The sequence below is a fragment of the Ruditapes philippinarum genome, unplaced genomic scaffold, assembly GCF_026571515.1.
Source record: "Ruditapes philippinarum isolate M1 unplaced genomic scaffold, ASM2657151v2 ctg156_1_1_1_1, whole genome shotgun sequence".
NCBI classification, from domain to species: Eukaryota; Metazoa; Mollusca; class Bivalvia; order Venerida; family Veneridae; genus Ruditapes; species Ruditapes philippinarum.
In genome coordinates this window covers 118,118-140,985 of record NW_026860876.1, presented here as the reverse complement: position 1 = coordinate 140,985, position 22,868 = coordinate 118,118, and the positions used below count along the sequence as shown (strand labels likewise).

General features: G+C 29.1%; 1 protein-coding gene across 1 annotated transcript; it reads left to right on the top strand.

Moving 5' to 3' along the window:
• The first annotated feature begins 1,010 nt into the window (after positions 1–1,010).
• On the top strand, positions 1,011–9,871 carry LOC132713672 (uncharacterized). The gene is made up of 2 exons (XM_060696322.1): positions 1,011–1,474; positions 7,706–9,871. The coding sequence occupies exons 1-2, from the start codon at positions 1,375–1,377 to the stop codon at positions 8,410–8,412; spliced, it is 807 nt and encodes a 268-aa protein (XP_060552305.1). The 5' UTR covers positions 1,011–1,374; the 3' UTR covers positions 8,413–9,871.
• The last annotated feature ends 12,997 nt before the right edge of the window (positions 9,872–22,868 follow it).

Below are 22,868 nucleotides of genomic sequence, written 5' to 3'. Positions count from 1 at the left end.
TTTGCCATTATCAAAAGACATTTTCGTGATATTTATCAAATTATTTTTCGTATTTATAATCGTCATTCCTAATATAAAATAGAAACTTTAGAAACAAAGAAAAATAACAACCATAACTACCTGGTATAATATTTTCGAATAGAAATGTTTTTTCAATTAAGGTGACTAAATTTATCTGCTCTGAGATTTTTTTTCAAATGACATTCGACATTGTGTTATCTCTGACATTGTTTAAGGCATATTATGCCTGAGAAATGAATAGATATTAACTTCTTCAAAAAGGGTAAACAATAAATGTAAATGGTTAATGTAAAATGATATCATTACACCAAATCGGTATTTTGACTTTTATACAAAATACAAAATCACTAAAAATGTACTGCGAAAAAGCATCAGAAGAAAACAGTTTAGGAAATTGGCCAATGAGTTGCAAATGATTTTAACCATATCGCCAAATTGCGCACTGTGAACAAAAGCGATCATAAGACGGATTCTATTTAAGGACTATACAACGTTATTTACCAGTCATTAAAAATTTAGTCATTAAGTTTTTATTCCATAATGTTCTACAAATGGCAAAATTTAGGCGACAGAATATAAATAAAAAAGTATACAAGAAAAAAAAAATGTATACATTTATGCACTAGTAATAATTGTGTTATGAAACAAATGTTTATTATGGCATTGAAATTCGGTCATAATTATTTAACGGATTAGTACTGTGCTTATTTATCAACTTAATATATTTTTGCAAAACCAGTTTAAATAATGCAGATCATCAAGGTCGCTTTGGCAATGCTTTGTCAATTCTTTTCAATCTGACATTTGTCATGTTAAACCTTAATTTTGTCCGAGATGTTTTTATTTTCATAACAACTCAGCACGTATGAACTGCTCATTGCAATTGTAGATCATCCTTTAATGACTACAAATTCCCACGCTTGCTATTATCGGATGAATCAGAATTAACGTTTATGAGTATTGGAGATTTATTCAGATGGCGGCAATCGGAAATAAAAACGACAGCGCGTCTCTCGCAATATCAATTGGCTATGACTCTTTGTACAAGTAACAACTTTTACTCGTCTAACGTCAAATAACGCTCAATATAACTAACTGCTGTACTATATATTCAATACTTTCTAAACATCTAATAACAACTAAAACATTGTTTTGGTTTTGTTTTGGTTTATTCTTATTATTTTTAAGATACGTAAAGACTTTCTTTGAGTGACGAGAAAAAAGTGAAAAAACTTTTGTGACGTTGAATTTTACAAACATCTTTTTGCGTGTTTTGTATATAGTTATAGATTAATTAGATCTAGTTTATTTTAAAAAAAAGGTGCCAACACATTCAACGAACAATTTAACGAAATGAAAACTTTATTTGCATTAATATTTGTTGAAATAATGCTCGCCGGGACGAATATTCAACTAGGATGCTTTGGAATGCCGTTAGAATTAGAAGAGGAAGGTAAGATATATGAAGTTCATGAATTCATTTTGTATATAAATATATCATTTGACTTAAATTGATACGGTTTATATCTCACTGAGATATTAAAACAGAATGTTATTACAAAGTCAAAGTTAAGTGCAATTGAGCATGAAACAACTTTAATTCTGCTTTTAAAGGGTATAAGTCTATATCTTATGAAATATTTTAATAAACTTTATCAACAGTAAAATTATATTGGTTCCATTATTTTAAGGTTGATTCAGGAAAATGTTGTAACATAGAATGTCTCTATTATCTAATACACATGAATAATGTACGTAAACAGAATAAAAAGTTCTGGAACAAAATATTATTTTGCTATTTTAAGTAGGGTTTTATCCGTTAAGCAAAAAGTTTGTGCATGTGCCATTCGCTTTTAAGGCAATAAGTTACTCCATTTTTTCATACAAGCATTTCGGAATTATACTTCTTTATAATTCAAACAATACTTTTTGCATCAGATATATAGATTTATACACTTAAATGATATATGTAAAAATAACAAATATCTTTCCATCATTCTTTAAAACTTGAACAAAACAATAGTGTTATATACAGTAAGTGTAAGTAACGTGTGAATAATTATTAATTTTATTATATTTACAATATAAGAAACAATCTGTCTTTTTTTCTCTCCAAAACTTTAGTCTTGTCAAATTTATGAACGGCAATTACATTGAACGTTCTTTTTCTTTAGAAATGTCAACGAAGATGTCAAAGTAAGATGTTAAAGAAAAAGTAAAAGACCAGGTTTTTTATTTTCATAAATTACTTGATTCAAAATCATTTTATCTTGTATTATGTTATTCTATGACATGAAAATTACAATGGTATGTTCACTTACTCGTTAAGAGTTTTTGTAAATTTCAATTATAGTTAATTAATATACAACTTTTATCGTATGTATGTTTTAAACAATATAAGTGATATTCATAATTTAATATTCACGACGAAATTGAACTGCCTCGATCGGTCTTTATTTTACTGAAATCATTTCAAATTATTTTTTATATCTTTTTAGCAAAGTGAAAACAGAACAAAAGTAAAACTTTAAAGCTGCGATTTTGTTACTTGAATACATTTTATCATGGAAATTGACAGCTGATTGATAGTAAAATTCAACAGACAATATATTCTGTAAAAACAAGCTTTTAATAGAAACTTTAAGACTTTAAATAAAATTATCAGTAGACAAAAGCATCTTGGAATTTATTTGTATATAAAATTGGCCTCTTATACAAGTACAAAGCTTTAAGAAAACCACTTGTTTCCTTTTTTATTCATTTTCCTATTAACAATGCACTACGTCTGCAGAAAATTATGTATTTATTTATTTATGAGGCGCTCGGACAAGAATATAAACAAATTCCCAATGGAAAATCAGCCAGTCTAGTGTTAATACGCAAACAAAATGAGAAATAAGTTAATGTCCAGGTAAACTCATATATCGTATTTGTACGGTTATAAGAATATCAATAAAACGTAATATCTTGCAAATTGGAGTTATTCAAAAATATGGAATCGATTTTAACAGTTTGCAAATTACTATATATCATCAAAAGATCGAATTGTTTCATAATATGTTTGTTGTATACGTCTCCGTCTCAGAAATACGGTCAAATAGTTTGAAAAAAGCTCTTCTTATAATTGTCGAATGCGTATGAATGGATTGATGATAACGGTTAATTTACGGATGAGTAAAATAAATAAAAACCTCAAGTATATTAGCCTGCAATAAGCCATGCGACTATTTGCTATTGAGGTAGTTCTTATTCAGAAAATGTCTCTTAAAATGATAAATTGTTTTCCGTTATGACGTTTCATAAAGCAGGGGTATGCCTAAGTACTGAATAATAAACATTACATTGTTTTAAAATAGTCATAAAATATATAAAATTTCTATATGGCTGTATATTTCAATAACGGCATAGTGACCATATTTGTGAAAATGTCATTTACGACAAATGCGTGCCGCGTTTGCAACTTAGCAATTAACGCTAAATGTCTTTGCTCTAAACTATGAGCACGGCAATGAAATTTTGTAAATAGTTTTTTTTTTATGTTATAAATGAAACAATATTCACATGTTAATTCATTACTTAATTTATTTAACTCGTTGTCTCTGGAGGCAACAAGATCAAATGTTGCTGCAATGCAGCAATTGAGAAGCCTTGCGCAAAAAAAAATCTGTAGGCAATAAATAACTTATCTTATTGATAGCTCAGTATTTAACCTGTTTTGACTGATATAACTTGTCATATGCAGATATTGGGTTGGAAACAAACTTGTTAAATACATGTTTTATTCCATATGTAACTAGCTTATCCTGGAAATATTTATCACGAAGCATATGTTATAACAATTAATCTTTCAGGCAATGTACGTATGGATTTGACACTAGCTATGTCAAACAGAAAAAAAAACAACACTTTGCTGAAGCCAATTTCAGGCATGTTTTGAATAAACTATAACACGCTGTATAAACAGTTCAGATTTTTCTTTTGCTTTGATTTATTGATCTTGATTGTTTCTAGTTTTCATATAGTTATGTCTAATGTCTTTATCGGTTGACTCATGTAAAACATTTGCTATGTTAAAGTTATGCAAGATTAAAGTTTATTACAAATGTAATGTCTTAACACAGAAAATGATAAATAGCATCGTATATTCAAGTATATTAAAATTACAATTACATTAAACGAATACAAGGACAAAGAAAGGTTAAAAATAGATTCATTTGAAAACAAGTATTTGCAAACACACACATACAGTACAGCAACATGAATACATACAAACATACAATAATTCATACAACTACAACTGCGTAGAAGGGAATTCCAAACATATTTCCCAGGCCTTCGTTAAAATGATTTTGATGATAACCTTTTATGTAGACAATATGACATCAAATCAATGTTCTACTATTGTCAAAATGTATAAAAAAGAGAGAAAAAATTCTCGCTAAGAAACAAATATTTGACTGTTATTTTTCATTGTCAAGTAAACATAGTTAACATTTTATTTTGAATCATTTAGATATTTACCTTAAGTTTAATATCCGTATATGCTGGCTTCTTATGATATACGTAAACAAAATATATTTCATGTACTTTTGTGTGAATATTTCTAATTCAAGTAATTGTGTGTTCTTTCCAACAAATTCTTGTTCAAACCAGAACATGATTGATGTTTGTATGTAAAGACCTTTAAATACAAGAATAAATATGTATTAGCACAGACAGTCAACAGATTACCTTGACATGTACATGTATTGTTTGTGATACCATACAAGCCACTAGCAATTGTTACAAAAATAGCAATATATCTATATTACTTTAATAATAATGATTCATCTGTCAAACGGAATATGCACTATAAACCGTAAGGAGAACACTGTATTTTGTCTACTAATAAAAAAGTATCAGAGATTTGAATATTTTAAACATCATGCTAGAAAAATGTTGTAATAACCGGATTTAAACTTTCAGTGAAATAGGATGGTTTCTGACAACATCAAGTTTATATAAATTACCTATTTTGCGGTTTCAGTGTCTTTATATATATATAGTAATTTTACTATTTATCCCAATTAAGTGCTGAGTTTAACTTGTATCAGATTACGATTACAATTTTGACACAAAGGTGGTACATGTATTGAGTAGGCGGTTGGGTAAAAGTAATTTGGACTAAATACAGCATGTACCTGATTCAATTCCTTATATACTTCTAAAATGATTGAGCCATTATTAACAAAGAAAAAGAGGTTCGAACATTTGATAATATTTGGTTTCAGTGTATTTACAATGTCTTATATTATACAAAGTAGTTGATTAAATTTCTTTTTTTGTTCAGCATACATATACACCATTGATTTCCTGAGTATTATTAAAATACTCTTCCATAAAATAATAATTTATTTATCAAAGAAAACTTCAAATTCACGAATTTTATTTTATAATTTATTTTATTGTGAAAAACATTATTCTAAAAATCATAATGCAATTTTGGAATGTCTATTTTGTAACACATATATACAAATTTTCTTTCTTAATTTTTCATAAGTACTAATTAAAAAGGAACGAAATTGTGTTCCTTTTTCGTGTTAACAATCTTTTTAATTTTGATAAAAAATAGACATTGGAAGTAATGTATTAAATAACCTTTAATAAACTGGAATTGTACATTTATTACATGAAATATTGGTAATCAGATTTCAATTATAGTGTGTTGTAAGCCAGAGGCTACAGGAAAAATGTTGAAGAATAATTTGTTTAATACCACCGTTTGTCGCTTATTATAACAGCCTATTAATCATTCATGGTTTCAAGATAAAGAGTTAGATGATTAATATTTAATGAAAATATGAATATCATACGGAAAATTATAACAAGCTAATGTTTTTTATATCCAAACCATTCGTTTAGCGTTTTATTTCATTCTTATAAAATATTAGTTATTTAAAAACCAAAGCGTACGGAAAAGCATACTATATGACCCCGTATTTGATTTCAGAATTTATTTAGTTTTTTGAAGTAAGTTTTTATTTTTCGCAATCATGAACTTTATTTAACCACGATTTATCCCTTGACGAAGCTAATATCTTAGAGCAATATTTTATCATTAAGCGCGCCTACACGGGATAAATTGCCTTTTTCCATTTTTTTAAACGGACCGATATATTCAGTTTAACTGCGCCAATAACGGCAATATCGCTTTTTAACTAATATTATTAAAACTTTTAGCACTCAATGCTGAAATAATTAAGTCTGGCTCCATATTCTGTAGTAAATATCCAGCGCTAATTTTAGTTTTGGGTTTAGTTACATCGAATTATGAGTGCTACATTCAATATTTGACGATTATTTAGGGGGAAACGATCAAGTTGGTTGCTTTTAATGTCTGTCTTTTAGGTTTAAACGACTTGAAATCGGTTAATTTTCGGAATGTCATAAAACTTGAAAATAAATCACGTGGTTGTGTTTTAGCATTTTCATTACCATTATTTCACTGTTCAACTTTACGTCTGTTAAAAATTCTAGTAATTAAAAGTTATTTGATATACATCCATTACCGAGTAAACCGTTCTTAATCTAATGCACATTATATTCCATGTAAGACCACTAAGTTTCTAACACCCACAGCAACAACAACAACGACAACCAAAACAAATATTAATGACGTTTACCTTTTGTATTCAGTTCATGAAATAAAAGGTAGTGAGAGAAAAAAGCTAATCAAATGAACCTTGAAACGTTATGTTTCAAATATTTTATTAGGGGCTTTAGAATATTTCGGATCTCTGTTTGTACTCAAGCACGGTACAAGAAAGTGTACGCTGATGTTCTACATATCGTTACAAGAAAGAAATTAATTTTTAACCAAGTCTCATTAAAACTGACTTTTAAAATCCAATAAACTTTGTTTGTATTAGTATGTTTCTCATTTCTGTTAAACCTACAAAATATCCACACCTTTCTACTTATGTAACATTTTATAGGATGCTAGCTGGGAAAAAAACATTTGAAACAATTATCTAAAATCGCCATTCAATTTAATTTATATTATCTCCTGCATAAAAGCTTCATCCCGAAGCAGAAATTTCACGACCATATTAATTGATACGGTTTGAAATTGTTAACACCACTCCGCTCAATGAATGGTTTAGTATGACTGGATTTAACTTGAGGGAATTATTGCATCTGTGGAAATACGAGGAGGCTGATAAAGCATGTTTCAGGAATATTAATCGTGAAATGAGCGGTGCCATTAGGTTTATTGCGTCCAATGAATGCATAAGAGTTGCTAAAGACTTAAGTATCCGGATGTCTTTGTGGAAAAAAACGAAAGCCGTTCAAATGTTCTTTAGCCTTTGATAAAGTTGTTTTGCTCTTATTTCAATTTATCGTTTTTAGTCTCAATTTGGATGTGAAAAAATACTCATAGGTTAGAAGATTGGCAGACTTTTTTAAGTGAATCAATATGAATGATCATAAATTGAAAATTTGTTACTTAAAGTCTAATGAATAAAGTTCCATGCAAACATACATGTTAGTTATGGAATTTTATGTGTAATTACATTTAACGCTTAGTTGTTTACGTTTTGATTATACATGGTTACTATAAATATCAAGTTTATTAAATTCTTTGACTTATTATGCACACGAATTTGCTATTTTTTAAACTTTTTATTTAATTCATATATTACAGGACCAGAAAATCAATCATCGAGATTAACAAGAAGTCTTCATGCCTTACAATCGCGACTGTGTCCCGAAGGATCAAGCTCGGAAAGGTGTTTCTATTCTCAACTTTCCATGTTTATTAGAATGCACGACAGTTTGATGGACCCTGTTGCTCTTCGAAATATCGGCAAACGAAATCTTCCGACTCGAAAGAATACCCTTGCTCATCTTCAGAACGACAAGAACACAGGATATAATCTTGATATTAAGCCACAATCTGATTTACAGACACGTTTACAGGACATCAGGAACATTGCTGGCATGATTGATATACTGAAGAATCTTCTTGACGACACAGGCGCAAATGAATCGCCAGAGGAAAAAGAAGACACATACGATCAATCAGTCTTATTTAACCCTGACGAGGCAACTGACGAGAAAAACAATGAACTAGAAAATGTAATTTTACCAGAAGTAACTCTGTCAGGTGATTATGGTTTGGATAAAACAAATGACAATAACTCTTTGGAAAATGTCATTGCAATGGTTCTTGGATTGAATAATAATAAGGGACGCAACAACAATGATTTAAAGTCAAACATTGGAATTTCAATTAAGTCACCTATCGAAAAACGGCAACTTATCTGTACATCTTCTTCGACACAAAGAGAATGTTTTGATAACGCATTCGCTTATTATGTTCGTTTGCTGAAAAGCCTACAATCGCATTAGCTTTCTGAAGCAAAGCATTGCTTCCCGTATATGTATTTTATTTTATATTCGAGTTTGTTTCCGTGACGTCTGCTGACTTTGATTCGGGTAAAAAACATGGTTCGAAAGTCAGTTGTGGTAGAAAAGGGAAGATCAGTTTGAATACTTTATGTCTGTTTTTTTTTCAAATTGTAAATAAGAAAGTTAGATACCATATGATATTCAATTTTATTTTTGTCAATATTAATTTTTTAAATTTGTTCAAGTCCGCCATGCCATTGAGCAAAGAAACTAGATGATTAATGGAAAGTTTTCTTGAGGATACAACCAATTAATAATACTTATCGCATATTACAAATCCACTTTATATTTGAAAACTATTAAAGATCAAATTTTGTCTCATTTATTAGAAATATCATTATGTATGTTCTAAAATATCGTTTAACGTGATTATGTTTTGTTTTCAGCATATAATCAATTTATTACTAAAAGCGAACTAATCAAATTATTGGCAAGATATCCAAGATCTTCCCCGCCATATTACCTGACTTAAAACCCATGCAAAATATTTCCCAGACTAATTGTTTATAATAATTTTATAGGAAAAGAAATAAATCTCGATTCTTTTATGCAATATGATAGCACGATGAAAAAGAACTCTATATATCATAATTGGTAAAATTGTTAAAAATTATAAGCAATATAAAATCTCTTCACGTTCTTAATCAGATCGAAAAATTACCCTACAGATGAACTGTGAAACTTTTATATGCTTTTAAATAAAAACAAATTATTCATTTTACAATTATTTGACATGCTTCTTTACGAGCAAAAATAATAAAATAGACAAGTGTACGTAATTAAGATTGTTCAAAACATTTAATTCAATAACAACATTTAAAAAATCATCAACTGTAATGCATATACAAAAAGACAACATATTCGAAATGATATAATAAGTAAACACATATACAAATGTTAATTAGTTGAACATTACGTCAACCTGTTAAATGATAAGGTTATGGTTGATATTAAAATGATTTACTCATTGTTGAATATTTTCTGTGTCATTATGTTTTTAAATGTAAAGAGCGTTTTAATTGTGTGTATAAAGCAGATATTTTTTTACATTTCTTAGGACTCGTAGTAAAATTTCTGCCACATATCTTTATCAATCATTGTAGACATATCATATTTTTGTATGTGCTTTCTTTAAGAATAAGAAAAAAGAATAAATAAGCAATGTAAAGCTGTAATTATACAATGTTCATTTTAATAAGGTATCAACACTTCAATCAGTTATGATATTGCGCAAAATACGATCAAAACATAAATAATGAAAAAAGTAGAATGTGTTTGTGTGATGTTATAAGCTAAATTTTTTATCATGTATGTACTGAAATACTAATAATTCTTTTTATGTTATATATCAAAGGTTGTCAATAAACGACACATATGTTTTGTTATATAAGAAAAACTAGTTGTAATACAGTTAGTTTATTTGTTTCTTAATCCATTTGGTTTACAAAATCACTATTATGGAGCTTACTGGTTGCCTAGTTAACATAAATTGCCCTATTATCTATGACATATTGGTTTCGTGACAGCAATGTAACAGTTATTGACACTCCTTTTCATGAATAACATGACGATAAAGAGTCTAGTTTTCCCGGATTATTTCATTATATTGATGACTGCTGAAGCGTATTCATTTTGCAATCGAAATCGTCATCAACATTCTATATATATAATAGTGCGCTATCACTTAAAATATCTTGCTAGTCTCCGCAGCGGACTCTTATTCCGCTAAGAACTTTATTTTTTACCAATATCAGTATGCGTCCTTGCCACAAACACCATAATAACTTGTCAATCAAGACAGGACAACGCCGATTGGATACGTAGTGAATAATAGAATAATAAAACAACTGAAAAACAATGTTTCATTTTTATTTTTTTATAAAAGGTTTACAGAAATATATTTTTTTCGCAAACAAGAGAGTGAAAAACACCTTGTGTATAATGTCTATCCGGTGCACTTTATAATAGTGTACATGTATTTCAAAATGATATATTCTCAGTTGAGTATCGATTGCTTAAAATACTATTTGATAATGATGAAGAAGACCTGCTACATTGTGGTTATTTGATTGACATGAATAATTAATTGGATGTTAAAGTGAACGGATGTAAATATGATACTACTTCCGAACAAGTCATATCCGTATCCGGAATCGTCAAATTCACACTGAAACTAACAGCAGGGTGTATTTCATGTTACAGAATTACAAAGTAAATAGAATTAACAAATATACTACATCACGACCGGATAAAGTTTGAAGTTAATTGAAGAAAATGCTGTAAAAATGATAATGAAAATAATGCAAAACATAATTAACATAAAATGACAACATAGTCGATAAGCATAATGACACAATAGTTTGTCGACAAAATGTGTTAACTGTGATTACTGCATATTATAGTAGAAGTAATCTTTATTTACACCATTGTACAGATATTATATACACAACGTGAAAAGTTTACAGAATAAATGTACAATTCCACTCCAACATGGAGTTAAAGAGATGAAAAATTTATATCACAATGTTAGAATATGTTTATACATAAATACATAAATCATTACAACAACAAGTTTATGTGTTCAAATTGAGAAACCATAGCCTTCCATAAACTAATAAGCACCGTGACTACCCGGAAGAAGTAATTAAAGGCAATAAGCAAATAATATTAAAACTGAGAAATCATATAAAATAAATAAAAATATATTAAATAAAATAACGATTTTTTTTTAGTTAAAAATCATTATAATAAGAATAGCTGTAGTTTTTCATACAGAATAGAAAGATATAAATATTAACTGGAATAAGAAGATTAGATAAATATTAAAAACCGGGGTCTTTGTAAAATATTAAAACAGGTTATGGCACAAATGCGAATCATATCTACGTTTGAAAGAAGAAAATAGTATTTGTCATCATTAGAAAGTGTCGAAAAGCTGTTACTTAAAGAACATGTTTTAGTGAACAAATACCGCCTTATTTCATTGTTAAGAAGATTTTTTCAAGATAACATGTCATTTATTTTCTATAATATCAATTACAAAAAGGACAGGTCATGGCTTGCTCTGGTAAACCTTTATACATCCCATTTTCCATCCCCATTGAAGCGACCCCAATACGAAATTTACAAACGGCAGATCTATGACTTGGTGGTAATATAAATTTACTATATTTTTCTTTTAAATTTACCATACACTCTCAAAGGGCCCAACAATACTGTTGATTTTGTTACACCAAATATCTATACAATTATGTGTTGCTTTGTATTCATCATTCTGGGCGAAAGAACGAAGAACGAGGTATAAGACTGATAAAACTGGTGTACATATGTAAATCATTGACATCATAATAATGTTTGACCTAACTAAACCAATTTCTACAAGAGCGACTAGCTTTATTATTAGTAACATTTTTCTTCGTTATATGGACGAGGCCTTAGCCTCTTGATTTTTGGAAAGAATTATCTCTATAAATGGAATAGTAAAAAAGCTGGTGTAAGTTCAGATAGATAGGAAAACTGCACGTTTTTAAAGCAAAATATTTCAGTAAGGAAGAGGCCTTCTATATTCCACTGTTATATACATTGGAATATAAACAAATATCATGTCTCTTAGCTTCATAGAATGTATTCTATGACAAATTGAAAAACGTGATATAAAATAATGATATAGTTGCACATTTCCTTATTCATGATTCATGATAGACTTATTATTATTCCAATCTGACCTTTTTGTTAACTGATAATGTGATATAATTGAGTATCGATCAAAATCACTGAATACAACTTATATTATCTTGACCCTGAAAAAATATACAAACAAGCAGATATGCTGGTTAACACACTATAAAAATGTTTTGCAATGTATCAAAGCTGATCGCTTTACTGTTATCTAAACTAGTACACCTTTACCAACAACATATATTTAGTACTTTACGTAGGAGGAACTGCATTTAATGAATTAACATAAAAGGATAACCGTTTTTATAACCTTATTCCAATTTTAACAATTTTAACATCTGATCATACAGAATTAATTGATATAAGTTTTTCCTAATTTCCGAGCAAAACCTATCGGTAATTGCTTTTGCATAACCTTACAAATCCTGGTGGCGTATAGATGTCAGTTTTGCTATCGGTTATGCAGGTGCGACATCATTTATCACTATAGAGTACTATTAATAATAGTTTACGGAAAATTATTATCTAAATTCTATTGACTTACATTTTATGGATAAACGTTATCAAGAAATCGAGCAACAACATGGAATAAGAAAACAGTAACTACATGTTTAACTCCAGCATAAAAATATCGCTTACTAGCCCATTGCAAATAATATTATGTCCGATATACCACTTGTTTAAAAAGTGCCACTACACAATATTTGAATAGCCCTACGTACGTAAGTCCTCGTACATCCGGTTGTTGATAACATTAAACAGTAAAATTTTGTCAAACTGAACTTAATTCAGTGATGCTAGATTTGAAATTACAACTTGAAACATGTGTCAACAATGTGCATTTTTTTCACTTACATTTTTATGTGATTGTGAGAGTAAACCCGATCCGATTTGTTCGCTCATGTCGAAAACCGAATGTTGATGATAATAATAAATTAACATTAAAAAGGCTCAAATATAACGATTATGATTGAAAGATTATATTAAATTTTATTGACCTCATTACAATCATTAAAGCGGAGCGGTTGCCTATTGATTAAGGTGTTTGCTTCTCAACCCAGGGATCATGGGTTCGAGCCCTCATCGAGTCACGACCGTGTTCCTTCATATCACACCAGTACTTGTTGGTTCCAGGAGGCGGACTCGAGAGTGATTTATATAAGTTGCAAGAACTTGTTTCGTAATCGAAACAGAGATGAAAATGGTAAAATGATGTTAGAAAGAACTTGATAAATTTGTACAAAATAAGCTATCTTGTTTGACTGCATTGTATGATAAAAACGAAACTAAATGTTTAGAATTAAACAAGGAGCAGTGTTACACTATTGTCATCACATTCTATCTGAATGTAAAGGCAAATACTTTACAGGGCATTGCAGACACATTTATTTTTAGAGAAGTTGTTCCCTGTGGAGTAATGATACCATTCAGGATTTATTACAATGTTTTATTTTCCCACCCCAATTAGTTTATTATGACTCAACTGTTACTTTCTTATTAATAAATGATGCTATTTGTTGATTTGTATCTATATAGCCGACGAATCGATACTGCGTAAATATCTTTATGCTGAACGATTGAATATAGCCTATGTTTAGCTTAAATTGTCATACCTTTCAGATATAACAAATGACCATTGTCAGACTCATCTGTATGCTCAAAAAAGGTGTTTTTAAAAACTCTTTTACTTCTGATACCACAAACTTATATAATGATAATCGCCGTACAGACATAACTGCGGACGTTTCAAAGTTAACCGCTATCATTTATAAATGTTGAATTCTGCTTTAGTTTGTACAAGAAGGTGTGGATGATAGCGTTGCACTTACCACAACATCCCCTGAACAGGCTCCATAAGACCGTGTCTTCAATTATGCCATTTTTGGGCGTAAACTCTCCCTTGCGTCCTGTTTTTTTTTAAGATCATCCATGGCTCCTTGCCACTGGTTCCTGTTACAGGGTCGTGTGGGGGTTTCGTGCATTGAATGCCGCCTTTCCTTGATGATCTTGTTTATCATATTTTACTAACTGTATTTTTGTTTTACAAGGACACAAAACAATAAAGAAATATTAGTATTTTAAATCAAATATCTTAAAGGATGACAGTTATTAATATTATTTTAGTCCACAGGAATATCATACTGAAAGCAATGTGGTATTATAATGTTTCACTATTCGTGATTTATCTGTTAATATTATATCTGATTGTCACGAAATTCTAAAAAGGAAAATGTTTATTGAACTAGGAACATACAAGTAACCGTAACCGTTTTAAGTTTTGAAAGTTACGCAGATGTGATTGTGACGCTTATCATGGATCATAGTTCATATATCTTAATTGCAGAACAAGAGATATAAGTTGTTTGGGCATGTGATTGAGACAGTTAAGAAGAGGAATAAAGTACAGTTTGTTTGTTTCATTTTACGCATTTTTCCAACAGTATTTCAGTCATATATGCGGGTAGTTTCCTAACCATCGTTCCTGGAGAGTTACACCAGTACTAGACTACCTTCCTCCGCGCTAAACTACCAAAGCATATCCCGGGGATCGAACCCACGCTAGAGAGGTAGTCATCGACTCTAACCCCTCGACCACGGAGGCGTAATGAGGTACAGAAGGAAGGAGTTAATACCTTAGTTACCGGGAAGCAAGCAAGAAGGAATGGAGTTAGTGATTGAGTGAGTGAAAAATTTGTAAATAAGAGAATAGATAAGGAAGTGATTGAGTGATTGAGTACGGAATTAGCAAATTAGGAATGAATTGAAAGGAAGGTAGGAGAATCTGAAAGAATGAAATAATAAAAAGGAGGAGGAAAGGAAGGGGGAGTAGGAAGGTGAAAAATAAGGAAAGAAATTCTTTATCCTACTCTGATGTGAAAAGAAAAAATGAACAATGTTTAACAATGCCTACAGTTGAGTTCACACTAAAGGTTACACAAAGTGCACTAGGAGTGCACTAGATGTGCACTACTAGTGCACTTCAAAGTGCACTAGTAGTGCACTACTAGTGCACTTCATAAGTGCACTTTGTAGTGCACCAGACCTATTATATGTATCAAGCAGTTACCTTTTATTTCAATGAATAGCAACTTGACTTTTACAAAAAGATAGATAAATATAGATATCTGTATAATAGTTTTTCATAATAAATTTGAATTTGTGAATATTTGATTTTGTAAAATATGGCGTAAACTATTAGAACAATAATTTTTCAAAGTCATTAATTTTACTGATTTTGTACTTTAAAACTTAATTGTTAGAATAAGTAAATATAAACAATTATAGCTTTAATTGATATTTGATATGATTCTATTTTATTAAAATCTGGTAATGAAATATGAAACATTGATATGCTAATTAAACAAAATTCAGTCAATTTTTTTTGTTGTTGTTTTTTTGGAGGGAGTGGGGGGACAAATTATACCAATTAGTTATTTTTTATCTTAACTTATGGGAAAGGTTGTTTTAGTTAAAGGTAATGGTTTTAAGCATTAATAGCCTTTAATACATTAAAGAATTAATTTGTTTATAACTGGCCTAAATTTTGTCAATTTTGTCCCATTTATAATCTTTCTTACCTTCTCAAACTGAGAATCACCTAAGATTAATATAAATGATGATTATATATTATTCTTAAAATAAATATTTATATATAATGGTGGTATGTATGAAATGTGGATTAAGTATTGATATGTGTGGCTTAAGTATTGATATGTACATGTGGGACACTAGTAACTGTATACTTTAACTGACATGGATATTAATAAAAAGATTAGAAAATCTTTCATTTCCATTTTTGAGACGATACCAATCTTTTTTCTTTTTTTCATGCATTGCAACATAATTATGCTATATGATTATTTTTATAAGTTTATTATAAACTGCAAAAATATTTTTTTTCTTTTTGTACTACTTGTAATGAAATTTATTTGCACCAACATCCAGAGAATACAGAATTCCCTACATTGCCTACTTATATTTATCATCTGCCTTTTGTTATTTACCCTGAGGGGCTCTCTTATCAGCAGGGTACTATATTAAAACACCAATACACAGCATGACTTTTGACACTTTAATCTTCTGTAACTGTTTTCTGCTCATGTATGATATTTTATTTTTTTTTTAAAAGATCTGCATTAAAGTGAAAAGGAAGTTGCAAAAGTTTTATAATCATGTATTTAAATATTTTCTTTAAAATATATTATTTTCTAAATGTGTTAAAACTGACAAGGCAAATATGTCAAATCTATAATATAAAACATTAACATTTCCTAGTTCAGAAACTAAAAGATGCTGCACATTTTAATGCAGAATTGCAAGAAATGTGGATAAATATTGATATGAAGTCTTTCTAGAAAAGTTAACACTGATATTGATTTTTAAACCAGTTTTTTATGATAAGATTAGAAAATTCAACTTCAAAGACAATAATGACAATAATATCTAACATGCGTTTATGCCATTATGATTATTTTTTACATTTGATTATACAAAAGTTATAGTCATTTATCTATGTCTTACATGTATTTTGGAAAAAAATAGGAAATTTTAAATAAATATTGCATACATCTGCATTTTTGTTATTTACCCAGAGGCCCTCTTATCAGCAGGAGACCAGTGTAATGAAAACAGTTGCTCTCAGAAAAATACCAATACACAGCATGACTTGAGACTTTCCTCTTGTATAAAAGCATTCCCTTAATAATTTTAATATAGAAATCTTGAATAAAGTTATCAATTTTATTTATTTCATGGAAAATTTTAATTATTTTATATCTTTAAAATTATGCAAGCATTTCATGGTTGAAAAACATAATATCACAGTGTATGGATTGTTTTAAAATCAATCAATTAATATTCTCTTTCAATCTTGAACATGAGGAATTGCCTCTTAAGTTATATATTATTATGCAGAATGGCAAGACATGTGAATAAATGGATATATAAATATAGAAAATTCCGCTTTAGAGACAATAATATCTAATATGCATTTATGCCATCATGATTTTTTTTGTATGTTTGATTATACAAAAATTATGGTCATTCATCTATATGACTAACTAGCCTGAATGCCAATGTCTGATGAATCCCAAGCTTGTGTCAAACATGCATTTTGAAAAAACCAGGGAATTTCAATGCATACTTATAATCTGCAAAATTGACTGTACTTTGTTATTTACCCTGAGGCCCTCTTATCAGCAGGAGTGTTGTATAATGAAAACAGTCCCTCTCAGATAATACCAATACACAGCATGACTTGAGATTTTCCTCTTCAATAAAAGTATTTCCTTTATACATTAACTTTTTAATATTGAAATCATGAATAAAGTTATCAAATTTATTTATTTTATGGATAATATTTTAATTATTTATATCTTTAAAAAGCATTACACAGTTGAATACTAAATTATCACAGTATATTGATTGTTTTTAAAATCAATGTATATATATTCTCTTTCAATATTGAACGTGAGGAATTGTCTCTAAGTTATATATTATAGAAATAATATTTTAGCTTAAATATAAATCTTTCCTTGATTTGTTTGAGCTTATGAAAAAAAGTTTATGTTGTTCTTGGGCCAGAATTATCACATTGATTTTCCCATTTGTACACTAGAAAAATTGAAATACACGGCCATTAAAAAAAACTTTAAAAACACTTATTTAATTATCCATTACGGAGCATATTTAAATTTAACCTTATTGATTCTTTAAATTTGATTTTAAGGGGTATTATTTTACACTTACAGTTAAATACTGGTTAATAAAAATATGATTACAATAAATAAATAAAAAAAAATTAAGCTTTAACATGATATCACCTAAAATGTTAAAACTGCTGATTTTAAAATTTACTTATTTATATTCATGAATAGGCCATATATATTCCCAAAGTTTTTTTTCTTACATCAACTTAACAATGGATGCCCCCTGTCACTTGATATGCAATTATCCAATAAACCATCCCTGGCCAGCCTGGTCATATGGTCTAGTGCACTAGAAGTGCACATGGTGTGCACTTCTAGTTCAGCTCTAGTGCACTAGAAGTGCACAAGGGTGGGAAGTTTAGTGTGAACTCAACTGTATATTGTATCTTGCTTTGATAATTGTTGTATTATATGGAGTACTTGCAACAAAACTGAATTTGAAAAGTGAATAAATTAAAGAAACGCGCAGCCATCTATACAAGTTTACCTTAAATTCAACTGGTTAACTTTTGAGAATAAATGCATGTATCATACTGCATTTAGAGAATTTAAATCTATACAGGGATTGACATCTTCCTACATTTTAGATATTCAAATGATCTCGAAAAATGAAACATTAACATTTAGATCAATTGCTAATAGAAAAATAATACATGTAAGACCTAGTACAAAATACGTTACAAGATCTTTAAGAAATAAAGCTATGCAAGTATGGTATAATTTACACTTATAAATTAAAAAAATCTTTGTCGGTTTATTGCCACTGTTTTTTGTTGTCGGGTCGTGTGGGGGTTTCGTCCATTGAACGCCGCCTTTCCTTGTTGATCTTGTTTATCATATTTTATGTTTTTTTAAAACAAATATGAAAAATGTTTTCTTAATATACAATTTAAATGAATCTGATGAATGCATATGTCTGTCTATTTAAATGTTTGTTGTTTTATTATATGTTTTATATGTGTGTATATATTTGTGGGTTTCTTTACATTGTTTAATAGGTTGTCATATTGTAAATAAAACATGAATTTGTTGTTAATTATTATTATATTTGAAATGTACACACATCTAGATGCAATTGAAATACAATGAAAAAAGACTAATGTTTACAGATATTGAACAATTATGGATAGCTGAATTTCAAAGTTACATGAATAAATTACAAATTTAAATGAGTTGTGTATATCACCGTTAGCTATGCAATCAACTTAATATTCTGATGATTGTTTACTACCCCTTCTAGTGTTTCATTCTTCCATCATTTCATTAAAAGCACCGGAAAAAAACAGAATCCCAAAAGAACGACTGAAAGAACAAAAAGGAATATGTTGCAGGCTTGATTTTATTAAGGCTGTCATGAAAGGTACTGGAAAATGCAAGTAACCGTTGACGCCTTCTAGCACCGGCTTAAACTGAATTAAACTAAAATACATTAAAATGGTAAAATTTTAAATTTAGAAACATCCGCAGATGTGTTCTTGTGTTGTTATGGAATTTTCATTGTGACACTTTCGTACCATTCCATGAAAAGCGGCATCTCAAGTAAAAAAAGTACAAGAATACAAGGAACTGAACAAAAGAATATGACATTTGAAAGGGGCTGAGAGGCTATGAAGCCTGTATATCACAGGAATGATGTCAAAAGACAAATTTTAAAAGCTTGCAACTTATCCTTAGGGTGATTCAACAGTATTCAATAAGGAATTATATTGGAACCACCTATCAAAAATATCAGATAGACGAACCGTGAAGCACCATAAAAACGCACATAAAAAAATAATGTCGTGCTGAGCGATATTCAATGATAGAAAATATAGCATATAACATGTAGCATTGTAAATAAATTCCGACGTTCATTTATCTATCTTTGGGAGATTTGAGCTTTGATGACATGGTCTTGAAGGCTGTATACTGCTGGCAAAGGTTTATCTTTTGCAATACAAGCAGCGTAAAGGATAAAGCTATATTCCCTTTACGTTTTGCTCAAGTTGTCAGGAATATTTACCTTCAAGTGCCATCGATGTACTGAGTAACGATTACTAAATAGAGTTTATTATAAAGTCATATCTACGGTAACCACTGTTGCGTAGGCTAATCATTAAGGTGTTATATAGATAATTGAAATTATTAAGAAAACGCATGTGGACGGATTCCAAAACGTATGTTCTTTCTATCATTCTCTACTTGCAAAAAATATCGTTATCAAAATATACAAAAAAAATGCAATACAGTGATTTCATTGCACGTTTTGATTTTAGATATATAGACATTGATCGTGAAAAGACTTGTATAGTTTGATATGCATCTTTTGACTTGTAAAGCAATTTACCTGGAAAATGTACAGACAATCGCCCAAGATCGGGTGTGTCTGTTATTAATTTGACACACGCTTGAACATTTAAAATGAAAATAAATAGTTTTATATTGATCTAATTTATTTATTTCTTGCCTTGAGCACAAATGTACTCAAATCCGATATATGGGCGGAAGCGTGATATTGCTTTGGTGAATACGCCAGTGTGATAGATTAGTCTTTATTTGTAGTAGGAATATAACGAGTGGAATGAAGTGTTTATGAAACAAATCGCCACAATGTGATTCAACAGTTAAGTATGCAAGATATAATCTATTTGATAAATAAATATTTGAATGTTTTGAGTTATGACAAATATTTACTCGTACACAAATTATTATTCTTGAAAATGAAATGATCGGTCAATATAATCCGTTTTATTAAAAAAGAAACTAAACACCTAAACACTCACAAATCAAAATAATTCTATCAATACAGAAAATGTCATTCAAGTTCGGTATAAATTGTTCTACTATTTTAAAGGTAATTAGCTAATATCGTACAGTATATCATCCATCTATTCTATTTATGTAAAACATTACTTCCTAGGACGTTTTCGGAAACATTCCCAATCCAGAAAGCGTAATGAACAGATAAATAGCCTAAAATAGCAACTTCATTATGCGATAAGACAATTATTGTGCGTTTTGACATTTGCAAGAACAATTTTATTCTGAGATGATGAAATATTTAATCATATTTCATTTTGAAATGCAATACATTGGTGCAAACATATTACATGTAATGATCATGATTTTAATGATAATATGTTTTTCTTAAGATGATTTAATAGTTTCGTGCTGGAAAAGTGCCAATACGGTCAGTATGGTTACGATTAAGTTCGTTTATTCATGAATTAATTTGATTTGATTACCAAACATCTTTCTTACTGTTCCAGTGAAATGTAAATAACACACAAGATTAAAACCTCATTTATATAAATCACTTTATCCAAAACTTGTCAGTATAATCTTTATTCAATTTACAATCAAGAGAATGAATATTTAGAACAAAAGTATTATAATACATGTACCGTACACGTAATTTAAAATGTAAACTAAATGTCAACTATTCATTGACAAATAGAAGTAATAGAAATAAATTCGCATTATATGTTTCTGTTGTCCCAATATGCGATGTCACACAACTTATTAATATTTTTTCATAGTCATGTATGGAAACAAAAGTAAAAAAGACATTTATTCTAAAAATATACAGAAATGACTATTTATTATTTCCTATCAAAATACTTTTAACAGCTTTGTTTCACTAAACAAATTTTTCCGCAGAAACTGGCACATTTTACTCGCATGTTACTTTTCTGTTAGTTCAATACATTGATGTTAACGTCAGACTCCGCACTAAATAATTGTTTACCGTTAGTTTCTATGAACATATATTATTCTAACAATATAACCTAAAAATGTTTGTTAACTTTGCAGCATATATTTATTGAACAACTTAGAAAACAACCACAACAAAAGAAAACAAAAAATAACAAAACAACAGATATTTTATTTGTTGATGGTAATAATAGAAATGCTTTAATTTCGAGGAATATTCTTGACAGTTTGGCATGTAGATATCTTTGTACTCATACAAATATTTCAAAACATTGAAGATGAAAAAAAATGTATTAGTAGTTTGAAAATTTCATATCATAATGCCGTTAATTTGCCTCAAGGTCAATTTGTTTTATTATTTTGTAAAGCGTCTGTTTGTGCCTTTGTTTTGTGATCCTTCAAATGAAAAAAACAAATAACAACAACAAAAAAAAAACAACAACTAGGGTCCTTTTAGGGGATCAAAATCAATATATATTGGTACGCATTTAAAAGGATTTAAAATTTAAGAATTTAAGAATTAAAAAGACCCTTACTTATAGGAAAATACTTGTATGTATTTTGAAATAAGAGCTTTATTGCATGTATTACACAAATCTCTATAATTATAAAAAATGTCTATATTCTGTTTGCAAAATAAAATAAGAACCCTTTCTGCATGCATATAATAAAGCCCGTATTTAAAAGGTAACTTCTTTGTCGTGTATTTGTTTGAAATTCATATTGTGATATATATCATATAACATGTATACTTAGTCTATCATTTAATTTAATAAATATCTTTTAACTCTAAAGTTTTGTGCAAAGCTAACCGCATGTAAACAAGAACAGTGGGTGTTGCATTGTGGCACACAGTTTTATAAAAGTCTTCATAAACATTGAAATACTCTGATACTTGCATTCTTGGAAATGTTAAGAACCATATGAACTAACTATTTTCAACACATGTATGAAAATCGATTACTTTTTAAAACACAACCATGTATACATTCTTTAAGCTATTTTTATTAATGATTTTGAAATTTGTCATAATATGTATTTGTAAAGATGTGTAATTAAATTTCACGATCTAGCATAAGAACACTTAAATCATGTTTTTTTACAGACTGTTCTAAAAAATTTTGAGTCTCAAAAGTTTTAACTACTAATTAATCATATATACGTATCTAATTTGGTTATTTGTGTTACAACCAAAAAAAATACAACCCCAACGAAAAAAAATCAAGTAAATGAAAAAAAAACAAAACAATAAAAAGCACATGAAACAACAACAACAATAAACAAACGAATTAAGGGTGGCGCACACAAACATTAAAA

Excerpts from the sequence above, each read along its gene's own strand:
- LOC132713672 (XM_060696322.1), top strand. The coding sequence starts at position 1,375 with ATGAAAACTTTATTTGCATTAATATTTGTTGAAATAATGCTCGCCGGG. Across the intron at positions 1,475-7,705 it reads GTTAGAATTAGAAGAGGAAG|GACCAGAAAATCAATCATCG; the intron begins GTAAGATATATG and ends CATATATTACAG.